Genomic DNA, 25,959 nt, shown 5'->3' with positions numbered 1-25,959 from the left:
TGTTTGTGGAGAATGAAGGTTTTAAAGAATTTTGTCATGAATTAGAACTTAAATGGCCTATGCTGGATAGAAAGCAGGTTGCTAAGGGTGTGTTAGACAAGTTCAATTATGAAAAGGCTCTTCTATTGAGCGGTTTAAAGGCCAATGGTTCTAGGATATCGTCACCACCAACATGTGGACGTCGATACAAAACATTAACTACATGGTCTTAAAACCCCACTTTTTGGATAATGACTAGAAATTGCACAAAAAAATAATAATCTTTTGTACAATTACCATTCAAAAAGGAGAGGATATTGGCAAACTAGTGGAGCAGTGTTTGAGGCAGTGGGACAATGCTAGTGCTAATGATGTTGTTGTGGGTTATATAAATGAAGGTTGAGGAGTTACAAGACTTTGATGTTTGACGGGGACCATTTTCATTTAAGGTGTGCCTGCCATATTATTAACTTAATAGTTAAGGATAGATTGAAGGACTTAGAGGATGGGGTTGTGGCTATCTAGAATTGTGCTAAATATATTAGGAGTTCGGCATCTAGGCTTGATAAGTTTAGGGAGCTTGCTGTTTTGGAGCAATGCAGGGCTAATGCTAATGTTCCACTAGATGTGATTACTAGATGGAATATCACTTTTCTAATGCTTGAACCTGCGCTGAAGTATGAAACTGTGTGTTGCAAGGATGGTTGGTGAAGATGTTGCATTTAAGGCTTATTTCCAAAAGAAAGACAAGAATGCACATACTAAAGTTGGACCTTCTAGCGACTGTTCGAGCTCTATGAGCTTACGTTGTAGCTGAGCTTCAAGCAAATTAGAGGCTGAATTACAGAGCGGGATGATTAAGAAGAAATGCATAAGCTTTCTGTTTGTTTTTGAAGAAATTTTATGAGTCAACTGTGAAGTTAAGCGCATGGAAATCAGTAACTGCAAACATATTGTTTGTGGATATGATAACATTGCAAACTGAAATTGACAGAGCATGTCTTTCAAGAGATGAGATGTTAAAGAGGGTTGCTACTTCAATGAAGGTCAAGTTTAACAAGTATTGGGGAATCTTTAAGACTATGAATAAGGTGATCATGATAGCTAATGTTCTTGACCCAAGGTACAAGCTACAATGGGCTAAAGCAGCAATGCAAAAGATCAAAGCAAGTCCTCAGACAATTTCTTCAATAGAAGCTGATTTGAAGAAGATATTGATGAAGATGTATGAAGAATATAAAGGGTGTGAGACAAATGACACTGTTGAGCCAAATACATCTGAAGTAACATTAGAATGAGATGACTTGGAAGGTCTTGATGAAATCAGCAGCGAGATAGCAATGGAGAGAATGGTTGTGCAGTCTCAATACATAAGGAATGAGGTTGATCAGTACTTAAGTGATAGATATGTCAGTCTCGTCTGCAAGGACTCTGAAATTTTTAAGTGGTGGAAAGGCAATGAGGCAACTTATCTAATTTTATCAAAGCTAGCAAATGATATATTTGCTATTTCATGCTCAACAATGTCATCTGAGAATGCTTTCAGTTTAGATTCAAGATTGGTTTATCCTGTCAGAACTCCATTGACACCAAAAATGGTGGAGGCTCTTGTTTGCACCAGTGATTGGTTAAGAGCTGATCCCCTTAACTTTTACAAAGACCCCATTGAAGAAGAATTGAAGATTTACTATAAGTTGGAAGAACTTGAAAGAGGTTTGACTTGTACATCTTTTTTGTTCTTTTTCACTAAAGTATGTATGAATGATTTCCAATACACTTGAACTTCTAGACCCTTTCTTTCTACTTGATCTCAACATACCCTTTTTGTACTCAACACATGTTTCAAAATCTGTGTAGTCTAAGTTTGGCAGAAGGTTTTATTTTTCCAAAATTTTCAACTTTTCAATTGAAATGTGGCCAAAGTCTTTTTTGCACAAAAAAAAAGAAGAAATTGCAGAAAAGTTTCTTATCACTCCGATAGTTTTGTCAACAATTTCAGCTAAATCTAAAAACAAAACAGTTTTATCTCTTGGATAAGAACAATTAAACTGAATATAATCACCAATGAGCACACCAGAACCAATATTAGTTGAATGGAGAGAGATTTTTATTTCATTGATACTTAAAAGAAAACAATAACCAGTTCTCAACAAGAGACTAACATGAACAAGATTCTTTTTCAAAAAAGGAATATAGAAAATATTATTCAAATCAACAAAAATCTCAGAACCTAAATCTAATCGAACTACTCCAATTGCATTGACAGCTACTCTTTGACCATTCCCGACACATACCCTTTGCTCACCTTCTCTTGGTTCCCTCCAACTTAGAAACCCCTGCATAGAATTGGAAACATGTATCGATGAACCATTATCAAGCCACCAGGAATCTGGTTAAACGTTTATTAAATTAATTTCAATAGATAAGATTATGTAATCACCTCTCTTCTTAAGCCAATCCCTATACTTAGTGCACTCCCTGTTCATGTGGCCATCTCGTTTGCAAAAATAACACCTAAAGACAATGTTTTTCTTTGGTTTCAAGGCAGGAATAGGTTTAGTACTTGAAGTACTGGGCTTGGACACAACAGACTTTTCCCCCTTGTTCCTCCCTGCCTTACCTTGGTTCTTCCCCATCAGATTCACAGTGAGGTCCTTCTTCTGGAACTCCTCCTCCTAGACAAGTATGGCAATGAGCTCATTCAGAGACCACTTGTCTTTTAGGTGTGATAAGCAGTTTTCAGTTGGCTGAATTTTAAGGGCAGAGAGTTCAGTGCCAGATGCATAATAAACTCATCATCAATGGTCATCTCCAGGTCCTTGAGTTTTGCCGTTGTTTCAATCATCCACATTACGTGCTACCTCACTTCCCTTGAACCACTATATTTCATAGTGATTAGAGAATCCAAAAGATGAATGGTCTCAGCCTTTTGGCTCTCCTCATAGAATGTCTCGATTCTATCCAGGAATTCCTTGGCAATTCCATCATTAGATATGCTGCCCTTAATTGTATCGCTCATGGTCCGCTTCAGTATCAACTTTGTCATTCTATTCACCTTATTCCAGTTCTCAACCTTTTCTCTGGCCGCACCAGTGGTTTCATTTGTAAGAGGTGCATTGGCTGTCTCTATTAAGCATTGGTCAAAGCCAACAAGTCCAAGATTAATTTCGATGTATGCCTTCCACTTTTTGAAGTTGGAGCCAGTTAATGGCTCAATAGTGGCTAGGCTGATTCTGGAAACTGAAAATGAGGATAAAATTTCTCAAGTCTATTGTCTTGTCAACTAGTCAAGGAGGAACAAACAGCCATTTAAATGGCACACACACATTGCAAAGACAACAAGACAATTAAGCACGCCAACTTCAAATATATCATAATCAAGTCCCTTTATTTTCCATATCATGTAATACCTTTAATGGAAAAATAACACAACATGCTTTATTTTATGTATCACAAAACCAAAATAAACAAAAGTGTGTTTTGCTTAGATCAGTCAACACCTTTAATGGCAAGAAGAAAACAGTTAGGCAACCAAATGCAATTATATCTATTTTGTGATGTGTTGTTTATGCAAATTAATAACACATAAGTTTAAACCTTATTTGTAGCATACAGTTGTGTACTGAAATGCATAAACACAATTTTCCCTGGATTTTGTTTCCACAAGATCAATCAAAATGCCAGAGATAGATTGCTTTGGGCAACATGTATCTTTGAAACATTCATTAACCCCGAAACAATATTAGGAGATCTTTCATAGATGCAATGAATTTATTTCATAGATGCATTCATGTTAAATTATGGAGATCTTTATACATTTGCATCATACAACAATCATCACAAGCAATCTCACATCAACCAATATCATTCATAAAAAAATGTTGTAAATTGATAAAATCATGAGATGTCGAAGTAAATCGAAAATTGACCTAATCGCTCCCGCGCTGCAGAAGATTGTTAGCGGAAGCATATAGTATATATACATAGCAGCGCTTAAACGAAGCAATCTAAAGCAAGAAAACATACGAATTCCACGCAAATAGCAAGCAATTTTAATATCCCCAGTTTGTATAAGCAAGAACCCCAAGTCCCAAACAAATTCTAGAAATAAATGGGGTTTGTTGCCCACTCACAACATAAGAGAGAATACGAAAAATTTCTTTCAATTAACATGTTAATGAAAATGGGCTTATTAGACCACGTGAACAGGTATTGGCCTCGTGTATATGTGCATTGCATATGTAATCAAGAAAAGGGAAACAATATGCACTTTAAAAAACCAAAACAATTTTAGAAACCACATGGTCTAAGTTCTTATGTGTGTGACTCTGATACCACATGTAATCCTAAGGTCCTTTGATCTATAGGAACTGAACACACAAGAAATATAGACACAACATACTACAATTTAAACATGTAACATAGTAATAGAGATCTTTAGGGAAGTCAACAAACCTGCAGAAGATGTCATTGATCACAAACTCAAGTCTTCTACAAAGCTCTCTCTCTCTCTCTCTCTCTCTCTAAACTCTATGGGACTGGATTCTTAGTAAAACGGTGAAGAGAGAGTGTGTAGGGACCAAGCTTATATATGGTTCAACTAGTACTCAGTCACCTCCCATAAAGGAGACTAAATTAGTGTAGAATCATATATGCTTGATTTGTATATCATTTATGTTTTGATCAATCACATGAATCAGAGTTCAATTAGATCAATCACCAATTTATTTCAAATCTCTATAACTTGTCATTTGATACAATATGCATAAGTCAATCTGGAATTCTATTTACACGATTTCCCATTACTTGTCATGCTAGTAAATGGTAAGTTATTGATTTCCTCATGAACTTTAATGATATGTCCATATTAGGTTTACAAGATCATCTAGTTCTCTAAGACACTCATTTGCCTTATCCCAATCACCATCTCTCACATACTGTGTAAAAAGGTATATAACGCTTAAGTCTTCCTCTTCGCCAATGTTATTCGTTCCTACAAATGAATTGTGTTTGTTATTTTTCAGAGGAAATAACTAATTACTTGACATGTGTGATCCCACCTACATTTCCTCGCATGTACTCGGGGGACAAAAAAAAGAGTTTGTATTAACTTGACATGAATCAAAAGAGATGTAACATCGAGAGAAAGAAATATGATTAAATTGAAGACAATGCAAATGATCGATCTCAATAGTTGAGTCTTTTTGATCAATTAGATCGAGTCGTTTTAAAATTAAGATGAGAAAAACTACCATTACCTTTCCTTTTCGTAACGAACTCTTTGACCATCGGTATATCCCTCTTATTGACTGCCAGGTGAAGAGCAGTGTAACCAGCATCATTTTTAATTTTCAGATCTTCTTTCATCTCCATCACCAACTCTTTGACAACATCGACATTCCCTTCCTGAACTCCTATATGAAGAGCTGTGTCACCATCCTTGTCTTTTACTTGTCCCATCAACGCCACCGGCAATTCTTTCACAACATGTGCATGCCCTTTCTCTGCTGCTAGGTGAAGAGCTGTGTGACCAAGAATGTTTCTTGTTATCAAATCTTCTCGTATCATTAATTTGACCAACTCTTTCACTATATGTTCGTGCCCTTCCCAAGCTGCAACATGAAGAGTTCTTACTCACTCCCACTCCTCGTCTAAATGCACCAAATCTTTCACTAATAAACTACGGACATCAACATCTCCGAGACACTTCTTTGCCTCATCCCAATCACCACTGCTCAGGCGGGGATTCAAGGCAAGAGGTGGGTGGGCTCAAGCCCAACCGAGAATTTGGGCAAAAAAAAACACTTAGGTATATATATATATTATTTTTTGATATTACACTAAATCACTAATACTCTCACTCTCTATATCCTTCCCGATATAACTCTCAGTTCTCTCAGTCTCTCACTCTCTATCAACTGTTTGATACTACACTGAATCACTGATACTCTTACTCTCTATATCCTTTTCGATATAACTATCAGTTCTCTCAGTCCTTTATTCTCTATCAACTGCTTGGTACTACACTGAATCACTAATACTCTCACTCTCTCTATCCTTCCTGATATAACTCACTACTATGCATTCTCCAAATCTCCATCATTCCATCAAAGATTCAAAGTCTCACCTCCCTCTTAGTTTCTCCATCAATATTGCGCATTTAATTCTACACCTCACTCTCTCAGACTCTATCAACAGATTGTAAGCTTATATAAGATTATTTTCAATTGAGTTTTCTTATTTGACTTGATTATGTTTATAATTTTTTTCTAATCTTGTTCGGTACTTAGGTTTTTTGCTTAGAGTCTCTAGAGGCTGGACAGAGGCAGACATGGAGTGACAAATCAAACAATGGTGTATTGATTTTAGATACTAAATTGGGAATTTGATTATGCTTTTTTCTGGTATGAACTCTAAGCTTTGTCAAATGATTATTGCTAAAATTTATACTTCTTATTGATTTACATTAATTTAATTTTAGTTTTAGGTACTATGACTTCTATTACAAATTCACAATTAATATGGATTTTTGTATTTGCCTTGCTACTGTGTTTGCCCTGCTGCTGTGTTTGCCTTGCTATTGGTGTTTGCATGTTTGCTACATTTTGTCTAATATAAGCATTGTTTCTTAATCTGCAGGTAGTTTCTAATAAATTGTATGATTCAATGCCGAAGTCAAAGCAATTTAAAAAATTTACTAGATGGTATCCAATAATTAATGTCTCATCTTCAAGTTCAAATATGATTTATACTCCTTCCGTAGCTTCTCCAAACTTTGATGATGCACCATTTTCTTTAGAATCTCCAGTCAGTCTAGTGGATGATTCTAAAAAAGAGTATGTTGATTTTGTTGACAATAAGATGGTGATTCATGACTTTGAAAATTTATCGAACCGTAATATTAGATTTACTTAGTTTATTATGAGTAAGGATCCCTCAAAATGTACTTTTTCCCACTTAATATAAGTCTCTCACACCTAAGATTTTTCATTTTTTTTGTTTCATAGAAAATGCAAGCCCACCCGAACTCCAATTTTTGGATCCGCCACTGCCACTGCTCACATAATTTATGAACGATTTAAAACGCACAAAGTGGTCGGCATTTTTCTCGTCATATCCTGCATTAGACAACAGTATATATGAATTAAAGATAAAGAATAGTGTAAGAATCAAACCGCGCGGCACATAATTTGATATATGGAGAACAGGAGAAGTAACAATATTCATTATATATATGCTCATGAAAGTGTACTGTAATTGACGAAGCGCCTTACCTTGAAAAACTTTGCACTCTTGTTCCAAAGCCTCCCAGGCATTTTTAGCCGTTTCTATTTCTCTTATAAATGAAACCATATCCGGCCCACATGAATTTTGGATTGCATACAAAGCCTTGGAATTCTTTTTTTAGTCCACGCCTTATATTCGGCTGCATCATTTTTGGATTCTGGAGCTTGGACAACCTCCCAGAGATCTTCAGCCAACAAATAAGTTTTCACCCGTGGTCTCCAATTTTCATAGTTAGTCCGGTTAAGAATTTCCAGAGTAAGTGCATTAGAGCCAACTGGAGTATTTGCCATGCTAGCTATCAATCTGAAAATTTATCCAACAAGGACTCAAGGAGGTTAAAGGACCTAGCTATGTCGAGCATATATATATATGTGTGTGTGTGAAAATAAGAAATGTACAATTAACAAAGTATATGATTTAATTCAAATGCACTCACATCTCGATCTATAAGTCGATGTGTTCCACAACCGCCCCCTCCGGTGCGACGTATTTGCTTTCGGCTGTACCTTAATTAGCTGGTTTGTCTTCAACTCTTCGATCCCTTACTCTTCTCTAATGTATCTTTCAAGAAGAAGAAGCAATATAGAGAGAAAATGATTGATTAACTAGATTAACAAGCAGCTACAGAATACAGAGTTATATATGGGGAGAAAAGAAGAAGAGTAATTAAAGATGAGGAGGCTCTCCACTATGCTGGATATTGAAATGGTAGAACAAGGGTGAATATATTTATCTTTAACGAAACAAGAATTTTGCAAGAAATGGTGAAGGATGGAGAAAGAGTGATTAAGAAGATGAGGAGGCCCTCCACTCTACCGTTAAAAATTCTTTGCTTGATACCTTGATAAAGGTGAAGCAAATCTGGAATTTTTGATGGTATAACTGTAGAAGAACCATGTAGAATAAAAAAGAAATGGTGAAAAGAGGAGATAACAGCCGTCTGAGAGTCTCTTCTTGTCATCAACTGTCATTTTTGCTGAGTGTAGGGTTTAGGATACTTTGCCACATGCATTCCTCATACTCCAACTTCTTTCTCCCCTCAAGGCAGCTTGTTTTGGTGACCAAGTTCATGAATTGGACTACTTGCATTCCAGTTCTAGCTAAGGAGATCTTAGTAATTTTTGTTTTGAACAAACAATAGTAAACTGGTTACTAGTCACCACACTACACTGTATTTCAATTTATCTTCAAGGAAGTCAGACTATTTGTAATAATGGAGTGTGTACATGTGTTGCAGCAATTCCAATAACACGCAAAATTACGATCATGATCAAAGTGAATCCAGATTATTTCAAACCGAAAAGAAAGATCATCTCCTAACTTGTTTCAAGATTCACATCCTGTAACTCAAGTAATCCAGATTATTTCAAGTCTTAGCAACACTGGAGTACTAACCGCTCCTATTTCTTACCACTGAATTTGTCATGTATACACACAGTTGCACTGAATAAAACAGATGATCCAAGCTAATTGCTGATATAACTATACCAGTACCCGGAATATATACCATAATAAACCGGTTTATTTCTCTTTCACCTTTATGTAGAGTCAACATTAACTATCACTTATATTTTTTCACACAAAAAGGAAAGATCGAAGATGCAAAACGTGGTGTTGGAGAACAGACAGTGAATGAAGTGTATCCGTTAACATATATGCACTCCAACCATGAAATGCAAAATGCAAGTTTGCATTTCTTACCGTGACACCAGATGAAGGGGTACATAATGATACTGTGAGAAGATGTAACATATAATTCTTACAAGTTAGTCCTTTGAAAATCTGCAATCTTATGCCCATTCAACCAATATGCTGAGTACATAGGAAGGTACAAACGAGAGGTGAGATATACATTGAGTATTTCAAAAGTTTTACTATTGCTTCTTATGCAGTCCTGAGTTAGGGGAGTTACAACGCAAGGGTGAGAGAGGCCGTCTTGCTGATTCTTGGTCACTGAAATCAATCTTCCCCTGAATCGGGCTGCTGCTCATCATGTTAGAGCTCGATTTTCTTTTGTTTGACTGCAAAGGGGAGAAAGCAATTTATTAGATCCCACTGCAACTTAATGAACATGAATGTCAAGGAACCAGCTTCAGAAGGTCAATATTAGAGCACAATATAACAGGCCCTCAAAACAATTGTTCTGTCTCTCTTACCTTTGCGGATACACTATCAGTATGCTTTCCATCAGAACCACAACTGTTTCTTTCCTTACGGTACTGTTTCAGTAGTCTTTTATTAGTTTCATCTAACACTTTGTTCTCTTCAAAAAGCAATTTGACCTGCATGCACCATAATAAAATTAGGAAATCCTAGATCAAGTCTGACATGGAAGTGGAAAATTAATATTTTGAAAACATTTGGGTCTTCTCACCTCCTCTTCAGCAGAAAGCAGATTCATCCTTAGATGCTCTTTATCGTTTTGAAGATTTTTCAACTCAGCAACTATCGATAGAACTTTTTGAGACGAAGGCTTCAAGCTGCCACATCAACAAAAAGAAATTTTAAGCATCCTTCGACTTCAGAATACAGAAATTGGCACTCATATATCAGCAAACGAGTAAATAACCTGAATTATTTTAAAAGACCATATATATGAAACTCATTTCAAAGTGTCCGCAGTTAAAATATACTTCACAGAAAAGAAAAAGAACAACTTAAAACATTACCAGTGTGTTATATAAACTCACCTGTTCCACATATTTAGCAAGCTTTGACATGCCTCATTTCCACTATTGGCCTCCAAAAATGCACATGCCGCACCAGGATCATCTTTAGTTAATATTGCTAAAACAGACTCCACTAGCTTGTCTTCAACATGTGAGCCATCAACAGATGAATCAACCTTCAACATAGAAACACAAATACATAATTGGAGTCATGCTGCATATACAATTATGGATGGTTCATGCATTTAGATTTTCCAATGATTCAACACTAAAAAAATCTTCTAATTAACATGTTAAAGAGTTAGTGTATGGATACTTTTTTCCGAGTTTCCACATCCACTGCAGGATAACAGTGGAAAATCCGGGAAAGGAAATTTTCAACTATACTTCTGGGCTGTATTTTAAACTAGAGCCATCATAGCTGTCACGTGTTCCTGGTCGAAATAGTTTATACTTTGGAACGCAAGCAGAGACAGATTCCAACATACTAAGCTTATTAATGCATGGAATGGCATATATGAGAGAAATAGAGATGTAGGCTACAACCCATATTACAGGCAGTCAACATAAGCATGACAAAGGTTCATATAAATAAAGGCATCGAGATAGGTAAACTGTGATGACCTCCTGCAATTGCGGGCATACAAGTTCTTTGCAATGTGTAGCTATTTTACTTTCAATCTTTGTGATTAAATTCATGCATCAACGGAGGCAACATCACGGTTATGGATTGTTGACCATTGATACAAACAGAAACATTAAGTCCCTCAGCAAAAAAAGAACATATTTTCTCCTCCAACCAGACAGCAAATTGAGCTTAACACAAATGAATACACTTGTATTGCAACCCGGAAATATAAGTAAAAAGGTTTTCAGTAAATTCTTTGTTATCTGTTCTTTTCTAGTGGGAAATCAACTATTTCATGTTCAGTTTCCACAGAAATCTGCATTTATGCAACTGCTAATTTATTCATTCATTACTTCAGTCGACTTACAGTGCATATCTAAATCCAGCAGTTACTGCATAAATTAGGATTCATTACAATGTGTCTTCTTGCAACCCAAAAGATCAAAAATTTCAAAAGTAGGAACTCCCCATTTCAACCAAAAGACCCAGAATTTGTGTACATTGACTATATGGCAAAGCTAAATCTGCCAGAACCCATAACTAGCTATATCATTTTTGAACCAGCAGGACACAACTCAACAATTTAATTCAACCTTAAAGAACACAATGTGAACAAACTGCAATTAGTTAAACATGCCGACCTAGCAATCTAGCATTAGTAAACACTGACCCAAACCAAACACACCAGTTATAATCCAACTCTTCTGTAGAGAAAAACACTAGACAAATTCAAGATAGTTTGCAAGAATTACCGAAAGCTTCTCGTTCTTCATAAACTCCAACTCCTCTCTCAACTCCACCAGTTCATCCTCCAACTCCTCAACTCGAAACTCGGCCTCCTTGGCCCTCTGGTCCGCCTCGTTCCCGAAATCCATCAACGCCTCCCTGTCATGATCATACAGCGCACACTCCTTCTCCAGCTTATTGCACTGGCCCACCAGATGCTCACACTCCGCCGCCAGCCTCCGATTCTCCTCCACAAACTTCCTCAGCGCCTGAGCATTCATACTCGCCTCCGCCTGAAACCAAAACACCAACAACAAGTCAAGAACCGAAACCTAATCAAAATCAACCTAAATTTCAAAAGTACGAACCCTAGATCGCTCCAGAGCTTGATCCTTCTCCTTCAACTTGGCCAGTAGAAGGCTGTACTGGTCCCTCAGCCGCCGCCGGGCTTCTTCGGAGCACCGGAGCTTCAATTCGAGGGTCTGAGAAGACACGGGGAGGCCGAGGGCGTGGTCGATGGACTCCTTGATGTAGTCGTCGACTTCTTGAGGGAGTTCCATTCTCGCCGGTTCTTGAATCCGGAAACCCTAGGCCGGCGGAGGAGCTTGAAATTGAAAAGAAAGGCGGCGCGGAATTGAGAAGGCTAGGGTTTGAATCGGTGAATCGGGCGAGTATGAGAGAGAAGTGAAACCCTAGAAAGATGAATTGGGGATTGAGTGTGGGATTGAGAATCGAAACGTCGGGTGGGGAGAACTTTTTCGCTCTTTTTTTTTTTTTTTTGGTTTCAGACTCGGCCGAATGTTTTAAAAGGGAAAAAGAGAGAATTTAATTTTTGGTTGGGAGGGTATTTCAAATTTTGAAACTCTAGCCGTTACACACTTGCCTAGTTTTTATTTTATTTTCTTTCTTAAAAGAAAATCACTTTTTTGGCTTGTGAGTTGTTGTGACATGGAGAAATTGAATCCTTTCAATTCCTTGTATCGAGCACACTTGCCTAAAATGTTCATTCTTTTTTGAGGCATATTTTTGTTTCATAATCCATCATGCAATTTGTGCTCTTGATCTTATTACTAGAGTTGTCAGTCTCACGTGGGTATTGCACTTTTAAACTACGGAGCTCGAGAGTTGCAGAAAACTTGAAATCGGCCAAGTGTAATTTAAACAAAACAAATGTGATTGACATATGCAATTTTACAAATTTACTCTTGAGGCTTACAAGCTTTATTAGAGTATATTCAGTAATTGATAGCCATTATTAGTGAAATTGTAGTCAAAGTTGCTACCTTGTACTTACCTTCAAGAAAATAGAGGAAATGCATGTGAGAAATAAATGAATATCAGTAGAATAAACTCAGCTATTCAAAAGTTTTTTTTTAAAGAATAATGATAATGTTTCGAGAGAATTATTATTCTACCTTTGCGTGTGTCTTAGCCTTATTATGTTTCATGCTAGAGATATATTAACATCTTTGTAATAGATTATGACTCTGAATCCTACGAAATTGTGGTTTTGTAATGCCTATATATAGACCTCTATATCATTTAATAAAAATACAGTTATTTCATCATGCATCACATTATCACGCACTTTGCTCTAAAATCCTGAACTTTTAAAGCCTTAGAAATCTTTTTTTTCTCTCGCCGGCCGCCCTTGTCCCCGGCCTCCGGGAACCTTCCTGCCGACGTCCTCATCGGCGACATCCCCCTGCCGCTCCATGCAGCCCCTACCTAAAGAGGATGATGGAGAAATTTTTGGTCCTGAAGTTCCATACCTTAGTGTAATTGGGGCACTATTGTATCTTGCTCAATGCACTAGATTGGACATATCTTTCACAATGAACTTATTAGCTAGATTTAGCTATGTGCCTACGCTACGTCATTGGAATGGTATCAAGCACTTGGCACCTCACACCGACGCCGTAGTAAGCTTCAACAGTACCACTGTACGCGGCAGAGCCGCCGCAGGAAGACCACGGTGCCAAGAGCAGTATTTGGTCCCGTCTTGCTCCTTCCCCTGATGCAAAAACTCCAAACAACTTGTTAGTTGGTTATGCCGACACATGGTACCTCTCTGACCCTCACAAGGCTCGTTCTTAAATCGGTTATATGTTTACCATTGGGAATACGGCGATATCTTGGAGATCCACGAAGCAATCTCTTGTTTCTACTTCTTCAAATCACGCGGAGATCATTGCTCTCCATGAAGCAGTTAAAGAATGTATATGGATACGGTCACTCGTTCGTCATATTCGTGATTATTGTGGATTAGTCTCTACAACTGATCAACCTACGTGCATTTATGAAGATAATGATGCTTGCATAGAGCAGACTAAGTTAGGTTTCATCAAGGGAGACAACACCAAGCATATTTCGCCAAAGTTCTTCTATAATGTTCAACAACATAAGTTTTTGAATGTTCAAATCAATCAAGTGAGTTCAGAATCCAATGTTGCGGATTTGTTCACTAAGTCTTTGCCTAAATCTACTTTTGTGAACTATGTGAAGAGCATTGGTATGTGTCGCTTATCAGAACTTTAGAGTTTGGTAGACTTCAGGGGGAGTCTACATTACATGTTAAGATCATTAAGTAGTTGGTGCATTGTGCTCTTTTTCCCTTCGATCAAATTTTTGTTTTACCCAAGAGATTTTTGTTTTGCTTGACAAGGTTTTTACTGAAGCAACGTTGTGCGTCATGCAACCTAGGCATGTGAAACAAGGGTGAGTGTTCAGTGAGAATTATTATTCTACCATTGTGTGTGTCTTAACCTTATTAGGTTTCATGTTAGAGATAGATTAACATCTTTGTAATATATTAGGACTTTGAATCTTACGGGATTGTGGTTTTGTAATGCTTATATATAGGCCCTCATATCATTAAATAAAGATACAGTTATTTCATCATGCATCAGATAAAGTATATTAAACTAAAATCAAAAGTACATGGAGCGATGCAACATCATCGAATTGAAAAAAAAACAAAGGATAACGAAATGTGCAATTACATTTGCACGAACAGTAAAGGATAACATGATGCAAAGGAACATCTGAAGTTGATAGTAACCAATAGTAACCAGAGGACTTGATGTCTCACGATATCGTTGCACTGCATAAGTCGAAATAGTGTAAGTTTTGTAATAGAAACTGAAACTAAAAACCGTTACCGTAATTGGGATACACTTTATAAAATGTGAAAGGAAAACGAGATGCGACGTCTCAAGAGAAATGAAGGCCACCAATAGTATCAAAACCCCTCGAGAGATGTTATTCAAAAGTCAATTTCTTAAATATATAGTAGGGCCTGATATATATAGTAACGTTGTAATTCTCAAAAAAAAAAAAGGAAAAAAAGCTGATGTAGTTAATCTGATCGAGTCTTTTTTTAATGCACAAGTAATCTGATCTGATCGAGTCAGAACTACGTTTATCTCTCAACCCATCTCTTCGACATGTTGGTTAAACTTAGCTTTAGGTTACTCGGTTCCCACAATTCACAGAGGTTTTGGAATTGGACAAGTCACATGGATTTAGAAGATTTCGTAGCTAGTAATCACCTTCAACGTAGGTAAACATACGAAACTTGATAAAAATTACATTTTCATCATGACTAATCGCCAAAATGACATGTTACATTCATATTACTGAATGAACCACGGTAATTCTATGACAAGTTACAGCAGGGCTAATTGTGACTCAACGTGAATGGGGGATGCCTTCTTGAGCCTTTGGTTGTTCTGTAACTGTAACTAATTACCTTGCTATGGAAATATAGAATTACCTTGCTATTATGTAAGGATGACTATATTATGACTCATAAGATCGATGTGACCTCCACCCTGTGTGGGTCAAATGAGTCCGACAAAGGAAAAAAATTGCGAGTGTCCAAGTAAATGGCTTACACATTGTCGGAAACAAATTTGTCGCCCACCGTTATCGTACCCACTTGATGCGGGCCTCATAAATAAGGGGTAATTGATTATAGACTCAAAAATCAACACCATTTTTAATCTAAATTCACTTTTAAAACTCTTTCAGTTAAGTTGAACAAGAAATAAAAAAAGAATTATTTGCTATAAGAAATAAAACTTGTTCTTGATGAAAATTACTTTATTTGCCACTGGTACATATACATTTAATATATTTTTGAATTTCTTAATTGTAGCTTCAATTTAATATCTCATCACTTAATATTAATCCATTTACCTTGAAATCCCTTCATTTATGAAATTCTTTGTCACCTCCAAATCTCTTACCCAAGTATTACCTTAGAGTAGGCATTTTTGTTATTCTATATTTTCAGTGTGTGTGTGTGTTTGCTAAATCTGAAGAACCTATGTAACCGGTAAAAAACATAATCCTTATTGTTCAGTAGAGTATGCGATTCTACGAAATATGTATGTTTTTCCTTAAGTCTGCTAAATATGTGAGAGGATTCATATGGTTACTTGTGTATTGGTTGGGATTTGTAGGTTTCATAATTATGTTGAGTATGTGAGTTTCACAATTTGGTTTGGATTTGTATCTGTAGAGTAGGTGTGATTTTATTGTGCATCTAAGGTTGAGGTAAGAAGTTATATTCTGTATAGCATTAAAATCTACTTAGTAGGTAACAAGATTTGCATCTATTTAACATGTATACGTAAAGTGGATAATTGTTTAGTAAGTAGTGAGATTTGTATTCATAGTCTTGAAATTTGACAATTATGGGGATTTCATTATGTTCTTTAAATTATAGTGTGTAGTATTGTTTTTGTTTATAATATGTGTTTTCAATTTGCTGAATAAGTAGGAGAATAAAAAGTATATTCCAAGTATATGAAAAAACGTTTTGATAACATAAAGTGATAGGAGACTAAATAGACATCAAGAAATGGAGAAACAAAAACTAAGACAAAATTTAAGGCTCATTATAACAAATTCAAATAATTAATCGTCTTAAATAAGAAAAAAATCAAAATTCATTCAATCATACCTCTGTTTCACTCTTGTATATTCTATAATTTCTCTAAATTAATGTTGATACCCGATTTTCTCAAATTTCTCCAAAATGAAATTACAATTTTCATTTAGGATAGATACAATTAAATGTTAACTAAATTAGAAAGTTGGTCAAACCTAATTTTCATACCTCTGTTTTACTCTTGTATATTCTATAATTTCTCTAAATTAATGTCAACACCCGATTTTCTCAAATTTCTCCAAAATGAAATTACAATTTTCATTTAATGATAGATACAATTAAATGTTAACTAAATTAGAAAGTTTGTTAAATCTAATTTTAAGGAGGAGTTTCAATTTCTCAACCTAGAGAGTAAAAAAGTGAAACCATTCTAAATGAAAAATATTTGTTATAAAAAATTAAAAATATTAGGTTAAAATATTTGGGTTTATATTGAAAAAAACTTTTGGGTGTGGGTTTAGATTTAAGTGGGGGCTTTAAAATTGGATTTATGTCTAATTATCTCTTCTTTTAATGTTTGGATGGGACTATTCCAAAGGAAATTTGGAGGTTAACTTCTTTGGTAAAGTTGATGTTGAATGGCAATCAACTTTCTGGTTGTGTACCTTTAAAATTCGGGTCATTGGCTAATCTTGACTATCTTGATCTATCCACGAACAGATTAAATGAATCGATTCCAAGCTTTGTTGGTGACTTCTTCAAATTAAACCACTTGAATTTGAGCAACAACAAGTTCAGAGAAGGAATTCCATCTAGTTTGGGGAAGTTAAATCATGTTTCTGAACTAGATTTAAGTCATAACTCACTTACTGGTAAGATACCAGTAGAAATTAGTGATATGGGCAGTTTGGAGAAGCTGAATCTGTCCCACAATAATCTTTCTGGTTTCATTCCAGCAAGTTTTGAAGGAATGCTCAGCTTGTCGTCTGTTGACATTTCCTGCAATGACTTAGAAGGTGCACTTCCCAAAAGCAAAGCATTTCTCCCAAGAAAGCATTGCAAGGTAACAAGGGCTTGTGTGGCGAGGGTGGAGCTTTGCAACACTGCAATATACAAAGCTCTAGAAAGGACCAGAAAGAGACATTTCTTATCACATTCTCTCTCCTAGCAGCATTTGCACTTGTAATTGCTATCTTGGCAATTGTCTTTGTCATTAAAAGAAAGAAGAGGCACCAGCATCAACAAGAATCCATCATGCATGAAGAAATTTCTTTTTCCGTATTAGGTTATGATGGAAAGATGATGTATGAGGAAATCAAAAAGGCAACACAAAATTCCGATTCCATATATGAGGAAATCAAAAAGGCAACACAAGATTTCGATTCCATATACTGCATTGGAAAAGGAAGACATGGGAGTGTATACAGAGCAAATTTGTCATCCACCAATGTAGTGGCTGTGAAGAAACTCCATCTGCTATGCAGTGATGAGAAACTTTTCAGAAGGAATTCTTGATTGAAATCAGAGCACTCACTAAGATAAGACACCGAAACATTGTGAAGCTTTATGGATACTGTTTACATAAGCGACACTCATTTTTGGTGTATGAGTATCTCGAAAGGGGTAGCATGGCCACAATGCTGAGTAGTGATCATGAAGCTCAAGAATTGGGATGGAGTACGAGGGTGAATATTGTGAAAGATGTGGCTAATACTTTGTGCTATATGCACCATGATTGCTTGCCACCAGTTGTACATCGAGACATATCCAGCAAAAACATATTGCTGGATTCTGTATATAAGGACATCGTTTCAGATTTTGGCACTGCAAAGTTCTTAAACCTAGACTCAGCTAATTGGTCTGCCCTTGCAGGCACATATGATTACATGGCACCAGGTTTGTATTGTTTTCCCTAATCTCTTTAACTATAACAATCTTACTGCTTTTATTTTAGGCCAATGGTAATTTTTATGCCTTGCAGGCATATTTAAGTACTTATCATTCCACCACTTAGAAGCCTGATATTGTTTTTAACTTTTTATAGTGAATGAATATATTAACAACAATTGACCCCAAAAAAAAGAATGTATTAACAACAACAAAATTTCAATTAATATTTGGAAAAGTAATTCTTCTGCAATGTCTTGTGTAGCAGACATAGTTTTGAATACTGAGAAGTCCATTTTTATGAGTTGTTTTCTCCACAGAGCTCGGTTATACGATGGATATAAATGAGAAATGTGATGTCTATAGCTTTGGAGTGCTGACATTGGAAGTAATTATGGGAAAGCATCCAGGAGATATGTTCTCATCTTTATCATCTCAACAATCATCTTCTACATTACCTGCCCATCAAATGGCGATCATGGAGTTTTTGGACCAGCGCATTTCCGCTCCTTCAAATAAAGTTGCAGGAGAAGTACTTGCTCTTTTTAAGATAGCATTTGCATGCTTGAACTCCAGAGCACAATCCCATCCTACAATGAAACAACTTTCTCAACTCCTCTCAACTCAAAGGCTGCATTTGTCCAAGCATTTCATATGATTACATGTGGTGAATTGCTTGTTCTCAATGCTTAGACTACTTGTGATCAGAGAATCTATGATAGACTATTACACTTTATAGTTAGTAATTGTGAATATTTTCCTTCTGATGAATAAACTGTTGTGCCTTGAAGATCATTTCAGAATCCTCTAAATGATCCGGCCTTGGAAGCCAAGTCTAGATCTCTAAGTCTCTGAATCGAATCTCATATAATAAAAAAAAAATCTATCATCAGTTTCTCAATCTCTGAGTTTAATGCATTCCCTATTACCTGTATCTAATGTAATATAAAAATGCAATAAATTGATCCTCTCAGTGAGTCAGGTTTTCCGAAAACTCTATTTGTCCTTTTTCTCTAATCTCTTTGTCAATCTTTCACCTTCTAAAGTATGAATAAAACAAAGATTTTCCTGTATAATAATGGTGTGGAATGAAACTTCTACAGAGAAGATATGAATGTTTCCTGTTTTTGGGATGCAGGCCCTGTAGCTTTTGCAGGGTTCTTGTGCTCATCATTCCTTATGCAAGTAATGTCATAAACTTCACTCAAATATTAGTTTTTATCTTCTCTCAAGGTGATTCTATATTTGAAGTGCAGACAGATACCTATTTATTAATTAAATGCACAAAGTTAACAGAGGAACTCATCCCTAAGTAAAGCCTCAAATCCCATACAAACCAGAATTCAAGTTTCAAGACCCAAAGATATGAAGAGAACATTATCCAAAGGGAATAACTCAGCCAAGTTTCTATTTCAGGAACTTTTAGTCAGCATTCTTCAGTTGTATTATAGTTACTTCAACTCTCCCAGACTCCCACCAAGATTAAGTTATGATAATAATTAAGATACCCTCATAAATGAGAAATGTGCTTACTTGAGCAAATGCGCATCTCTCAGGGTAGCCTAGCTTCAAACTAGAGCAAATGTGCATCATACTCCTTTTAGGATATATAGCCTAACTTCATAGTTTTTATATATATGTTAATGGTTTGATTTTAACTGGGATATATCATATGTAATACTTAAATATTTCCAATGCTAGTACTACAAGGGTGATTCGAAATTTTCATCTCCTTCAGCAAATGAAAACCTATGGCAGAAGGATTTGTTGGAACAAATAAATCCCCCTCTTACACCTAAAGTTGAGGACAACTATTAACCATTGTTCTGCACAAATAAATCCAACAACGTAGATGGTTTTTCGAACTACTTAGAGTCCCAGTTCATGTCTTTTCTAGCTAGATTTAACCCATGACCATAATGTATCAACCGGAAAACTATATACTAATCAAATAAGAAATCTTTTTAATACTTGTATACAGTTTCATATATGAATAAACAATCAGAAATGGCGACCTCCTAAGGTTAGAGCCTCTTCTGTTGTTAAATGGCGACCTCCGGCTGTTGGTGTGTTGAAAATAAATGTCGATGATGCCTTTTCTCATATTACTTGTAGTGGGGGTGTGAGTTTCGTTATCAGAGATTGTTTTGGTACTATGGTTGCTGGTGGGGCTTGTCCCATGCCTAGTCTTCTTTCAACAGAGCACGCTGAGCTGTTGGACTGTATGAAAGCGGTGGAGTTTGCTATTGCTCATGGGTTTACTCCTCGTATTCTGGAGACAAATGCTTTAGAGGTGAAACGTCAACTTTCGGAGGAGTGCATGCCTAATACTACGGTGTTGGGTAGGTTATATGAAGACTTGTGGTCTCTAATGCAAGAACAAGGGAATTGGTTTGTTACTCATACCCATCGTTCTGGTAACAATGTAGCTCATGTTTTGGCTGCATATGCTTGTTCTTTGGTGCAAGATGCTTTTTATTTTTCAGCTCCTGCTGTTATTCAGGCTGCTCTTGCAGCTGAAGTTTGTAATCTTTGATCTGTTTCATGCTCAATAAAATTTTCATGGTTTTTGATTAAAAAAAAAGCAATCAGAAATAAGACGAAAAAGAATGCAATCATGTGATTCCAGAAATAATGTAAGGTAGCAGATAAAGAACCTCTTTCTTTTTTCCTCCAAAAAAGAACCTTCTTTCTGGTAGCAAAGTTCTTTCGTAGATTTGATTAAGCAAAGTTCTGAGTTTTGACTTTTGACTGGCCATACGATCAATATCTTTTAAAACGTTTGCCTTAAAAAAACTGTGCAGGTTTTAATGGGTCGAGGCTTATCTTTTGGTAAGGATTAGATTGGGCTTGTAGCCCAATAGTGGTGTTGGGTATTTGGACTATATTTTGGGTTAAACATTAGTATAATCTAACAACAAACTTGTGCATCATTTTTTAAAAGTTCCAAGATGTTTACAAATAAAAAAATATTGAGTCATGACTACGTTAACAATCCAAATGATAAATACATGATTTACATGTATGTATTTGAGCTAGCGATTAGCTGTCTCAGTTCTCAACTGTCTCATTTTTAATATTATCAGCTTGCATGGTAGTCGTTTCTTTAATTTTGTGTTCCTTCTTTTTCTCATTGGCCTTCTCAATGATATCGTCTACCTCTCTTTCCACTTCTTCAGTCTGCAATTTTTTCACGTAACAACTACGGTTAGGGTTGACAAAGACAGTTTTGTTATCTGAATATGTTTGTACTTGTTTTCCTTGACAAAATCAACAAGCAGGAAAAGCATGAATTCCATCTCGAACTTAGCGGATCTGTTAAACAAGTTAGGTGCACAATATAGAATTGCTTCAAGAAAAACAAAGAGATAGATATTTGAAACGTGCACATTTTGATTTGAGATCGACAGTGCTGCAGGTGGGAAGTATGGAGCCGCCTCATTAGAAAATCTAAGTTAATTCAGATCATATTTTTTCTTAGTAAAACAACGAACAAGTGGTTTCATTTTCTAACGTATATTCTTTATTGTTATTCATAACCTCATAGCAGAGGCATATTCTTTGATTCATGATTAATATAGAGCAACTATCATTCAACCTTACTAAGCACATATATTAGTTTAATCACAGAGCTTAATACATGTGACCCTCAAGCGTTTATCATGGATAAGATATCTTAAAAATTAGTAAGTACTAAACTATATAGTATAGTAATTTTATGTATCAATTTTACACATAGAAAATTAGAAGTTAAGAAATTAACGTATGGTACGTAAGATTAGTATTAGTTACCTTCTCAATGATATCATCAGCAAGGGCCGCAGCCTTGCCTGTCTTATCAGCTAATTCCTCCACAAGCATGGCAGCATGTCGGAGTTTACCTTCCGGAAGATGATTGCCGATCTCGTCGGCAACCTCCTCCACTTTCTCAGACACCTTCTCCACAATCTCCGCGACTTCTTCTGCGGCATCCAACGCCGTCTCCACTTGTTCTACACATATACAACATTGCAACCACATGAAATAAATTAATACTGAACCTAATTATAATCAATGGTCATTTTGGTGGGCAATTTAGGGTGGTAGGTAAATTTGCATCCATCTGTAACTAATCAATCATGCTAATTATTACTAGGGTTTTGACCGATAAGAATCATAACATTGTGAATAATATAGCTTAATTACCTTTCAACTTGAGTAATGGGTACCATTTGTTCTTTGTAAAGGGTATAATTACTGAGAAAAGAATACCAAAAAGCCACATTTTCCTGCAGATACATATAATACAAATTAATGAGCACATAACACGATTACTCAATCACATAATCAATGACGGATATATTCACGAATAGATGAACTCACCAAGAACCACCACCGGAAGGATCAGAAGGAAGAGGAGGGGTCCTGGGGTCAACGCTGTTGACCACCATTAGCAGAATCTTGCTGCCAATCTGAAATCTCTGAAGGCTCGTACTAGATGACCGCAAGTTACGATTTCCAAGAAAATGACATGATTCCCTCTGGTTCAATCTGAGATTATGATGAACTAGTGATGATCTAGAATTGTTAGGAGTAAGTGCTGCTGTTGTTGTGATTGTTCTAATCGACATGGCCATGGCGCCTCAAGTTCTGGGTTGAATAGCAGTAAAAGAAATGAAGCAGGAAACAAAATTGAACTGATGAATGCAAAGGCAAGTGTGTTTTGGAAAGAATGATGAATCTGTTTGAGAAAAGGTTTTGGTTGACACGCTATATATGAGGATCAGGCGTGAAGTTAATCACTTATATATAGGTTACAGAGTCAATGGTCATCTCTTTCTTCTTGGCTTTACGATTTTGAACAGGAACTTTCTTATGTAGTTCTCAGCGAGGGTGTGCATAAAATAACAGTCCATTTTCGTTGCATTTGACATAAAACTGAGATTCAGGTAGTCAATGAATAAATTTCAAACCGTGCTAAATCTCCACTAAGACATTGGTCCAAGAAGACTAGTAGCTGTAGTCATTTTTTATTTTAAAAAATTGCGTTATTTGCCCAGAAAAGAGGAATAATGTTGTTAATTAAAGCTAGTTGCTGCTGTCGTTGCATATTTTTATATATATTTTCTTATGCGAGTTTCTATTCATATCTATAAAAATATCATTTAGACTTCCTTACTTAGTGAATCTTTAATTGACTTGTACAAACAGATAAAATGTTATTTTTACACCTCCCTAATTTTCCCAAACCGCCCATATTCTAATAAAATCAATAAAAACTTTGTAAGAGAGTGTTTTTGCGGTGCGACTAGGCCTAAAATCGATCGAGGAAATGATCCAAGAACGATTTTGTTGTGATTGGTTTGACTGTAATAGCAGTGATTCACTTGTAACAGCATCGATTCACTTATAACGGCAGAGATTTGCTTGACTGTAGCAACAACTCATTTTTATGCTTAACAAGAGTAACAAAGCTTACAGAAGGGGCGTGGTGAGGGAGCTGGATGCTTGTGAGTTCAGTAGAGATGAGATTGCATGATTTGGGTGAGGATTAAGGCAAGGTGGGTGATGGTTTGGGTATGAGAGATAAGGCATGCTCTCTTGCTTGAAGTTACTGGGTTTTCTCTTCTGGTTGGGATGAGATCGGATCCCTTCTGGATTGGAATCCCTTGGACTAAATCCTCATGAACCCCCCCCCCCTTGAAACATCAACCTTGCCTCTTTATAGTAGAGTTGGGAAGGGAAGATGAACCTTAAAGACCAATGGTCCTCAAGGCTTTTCTTCATCTCGGATGCGTGGTCTATGAATAGGGGCGGTGATGGCAGGGATAGGTCGGCACCTTGGTGCTGCTGTCACCAACCAAATATCATGGGCTCCTTAAATCATGTTCAAAGGAAGTTGTGGGGATATGAAATCAAAGAGATCTTAGAATATCTAGGCGTGATTGCCTCTCCCTGATTTTCTAGTGCTACCAAAACTAGACAAGCATCAATCTCAGCAGCAAAAGTGGTAGAACGTGTTTGCCAAATGAGGATGAAGCAACTGAAATGGGAAATAGATATGGGTTATGTGATAGGTTTTGGGCCAAAAATGGGCATTGTCTATATTGGGCTGAAGATCCCTTTCTCAAATACCCCAAGGTCGAATTTCAAGCCACATAATGTATGAATTTTGGTTCCCAAGCCCAAAATTTGTTTACGTACTCTATTTCGACGATAGGCCTCACAAGCTCAGTTACCTTCCATACCACGATCCTCGTGTAAATTCCAAAGCGTAGCTTAGGTTTACGATAATTGCATGACGTGTTTTAACCTATGTTTGGCTTGATATTAAGCTTGAAGTGATTTTAGGACCGTTGGCTCGCTTTTTTTTTGCATGTTAGGCCTGGGTTTTTAGCTTGTGGAAAAAGAGGCATCAACAAACTTATTTTCTTCTTTTTGCCTCCATAATCCAAACTTAGACTTCCATCAATTTTGGAAAGAGAAAAATTCACCAACGGTCCATGAACTCTTGTGACATGGTCAGTTTGATTCATAACCTTTAAAATTGAAATAATCCCTTAACTCCTATTTTGCTATCAACTAGATCCATTCAACCAAATTTTGTCATTGTTTCATTAATTTCATAACGTGGATCATGTGTGGGCCCCCACAAAAAGGGGCAAATATGTGTACTTATGAGACATTTGGCAACCCAACTATTTACTGAAATTACATTTAGAATAAGGGTACTAATGAGACCCAAGTACTCATATGTTACCCCTCATGCAGTACGCCGACAGATACTGGGCAACCCATTTGTTACCCAATATCACACAAAAACATGGGTACTCATGAGACCCAGGCAACCCATATGTTATCCCTCATGCAGTATACCGGCAGACAGACTAAAGCTCTAACTGAATCGTAACCGACACCCGGCTAAGGCTTAGTTCTGATTACTGTCAACAACGTCCGAAGACCAGAAAACGTTTTAACAAGACTTAATGTTAAAACCATGTACAGTATAACAATCAACCATGTTTATTGTACTACTACAACCAAGCGACTCTTGCTCAATAATATAAATATAGTTGTCACAGTACAGACTCATTTGAAAATAAGAACGTAACAGTATATAATATAGCAACTCATATATATGTATCGTACCATTTTATACACATACACAACCCACTATATTATATACATGTCATAGTTCAATCTTTTTTTAAGAAATCGAAAATATGAGTCACCGTTAAGGGTAGACTCGTCATAGTGAGATTTACTCACCTTATTTCCTGCGTGCAACTTCCACGACACTTAAAGTAATTCTCTCACTCGTTTCGTCGGTCACCAAATAACATGATAAAGTGCTTAGAAAACGATACGTAAAATTCACAGGCGTCGACTCATTACCGTTAAAACACTGTTCAAGTTTTACTGTTCATGAAATCACTGTTCGTAAAGTTACTGTTTACGAAACACCGCATGGGGCTTGCGCGCCGCCCAAATCGGCGCGCGTGACCTCACACGCCGCCCAAACCGGAATCGCGCCTAGGAGGAGGAAGGAGGTAGCACTACTACACATATAGTCTTTAATGACATTATAACCATGACGTTTTTTTTAAATGTCATTGAAAATAGATTCAATGGCGTTTTTTTCAAAAAATGTCATTGAATTTTCGATTTTCGTGACTCCATGTCAAAATAAAAGTTATGGCGTTTTACAAACGTCATCGAATTTATGTGATTTTAATGACATTTATAAAACATCATTAATTTATGGTGTTTCTAAAAACGCTAGAGTTATGTTATTTAATGACTCGCCATGGTAAGTTTTCAAGTCTATGACGTTTGTCATCGTCATGAATATTATATAGACCCGCCCATTTTGTTTTAATTTACGCACGTTGATTCACCCATCGAAA

At 36.4% G+C, this 25,959-nt stretch overlaps 2 protein-coding genes and 1 pseudogene across 2 annotated transcripts; 1 reads left to right on the top strand and 2 right to left on the bottom strand.

Moving 5' to 3' along the window:
• Window positions 1–8,945: 8,945 nt before the first annotated feature.
• Window positions 8,946–12,055, bottom strand: LOC126794915 (uncharacterized). The gene is made up of 6 exons (XM_050521711.1): window positions 11,658–12,055; window positions 11,316–11,582; window positions 9,957–10,111; window positions 9,641–9,746; window positions 9,423–9,548; window positions 8,946–9,287 (listed from the first exon to the last, which is right to left on the bottom strand). The coding sequence occupies exons 1-6, from the start codon at window positions 11,847–11,849 to the stop codon at window positions 9,141–9,143; spliced, it is 993 nt and encodes a 330-aa protein (XP_050377668.1). The 5' UTR covers window positions 11,850–12,055; the 3' UTR covers window positions 8,946–9,140.
• Window positions 12,056–16,760: 4,705 nt separating this feature from the next.
• Window positions 16,761–20,609, top strand: LOC126795844 (MDIS1-interacting receptor like kinase 2-like; annotated as a pseudogene).
• Window positions 20,610–21,018: 409 nt separating this feature from the next.
• On the bottom strand, window positions 21,019–22,811 carry LOC126794917 (uncharacterized). Its single transcript, XM_050521713.1, has 4 exons — window positions 22,436–22,811; window positions 22,259–22,341; window positions 21,866–22,065; window positions 21,019–21,253 (listed from the first exon to the last, which is right to left on the bottom strand). The coding sequence occupies exons 1-4, from the start codon at window positions 22,687–22,689 to the stop codon at window positions 21,125–21,127; spliced, it is 666 nt and encodes a 221-aa protein (XP_050377670.1). The 5' UTR covers window positions 22,690–22,811; the 3' UTR covers window positions 21,019–21,124.
• Window positions 22,812–25,959: the final 3,148 nt, after the last annotated feature.

Source organism: Argentina anserina, chromosome 5 (genome assembly GCF_933775445.1).
Source record: "Argentina anserina chromosome 5, drPotAnse1.1, whole genome shotgun sequence".
In the NCBI taxonomy this organism is placed as follows: Eukaryota; Viridiplantae; Streptophyta; class Magnoliopsida; order Rosales; family Rosaceae; genus Argentina; species Argentina anserina.
This window is presented reverse-complemented; position numbering and strand designations above follow the sequence as displayed.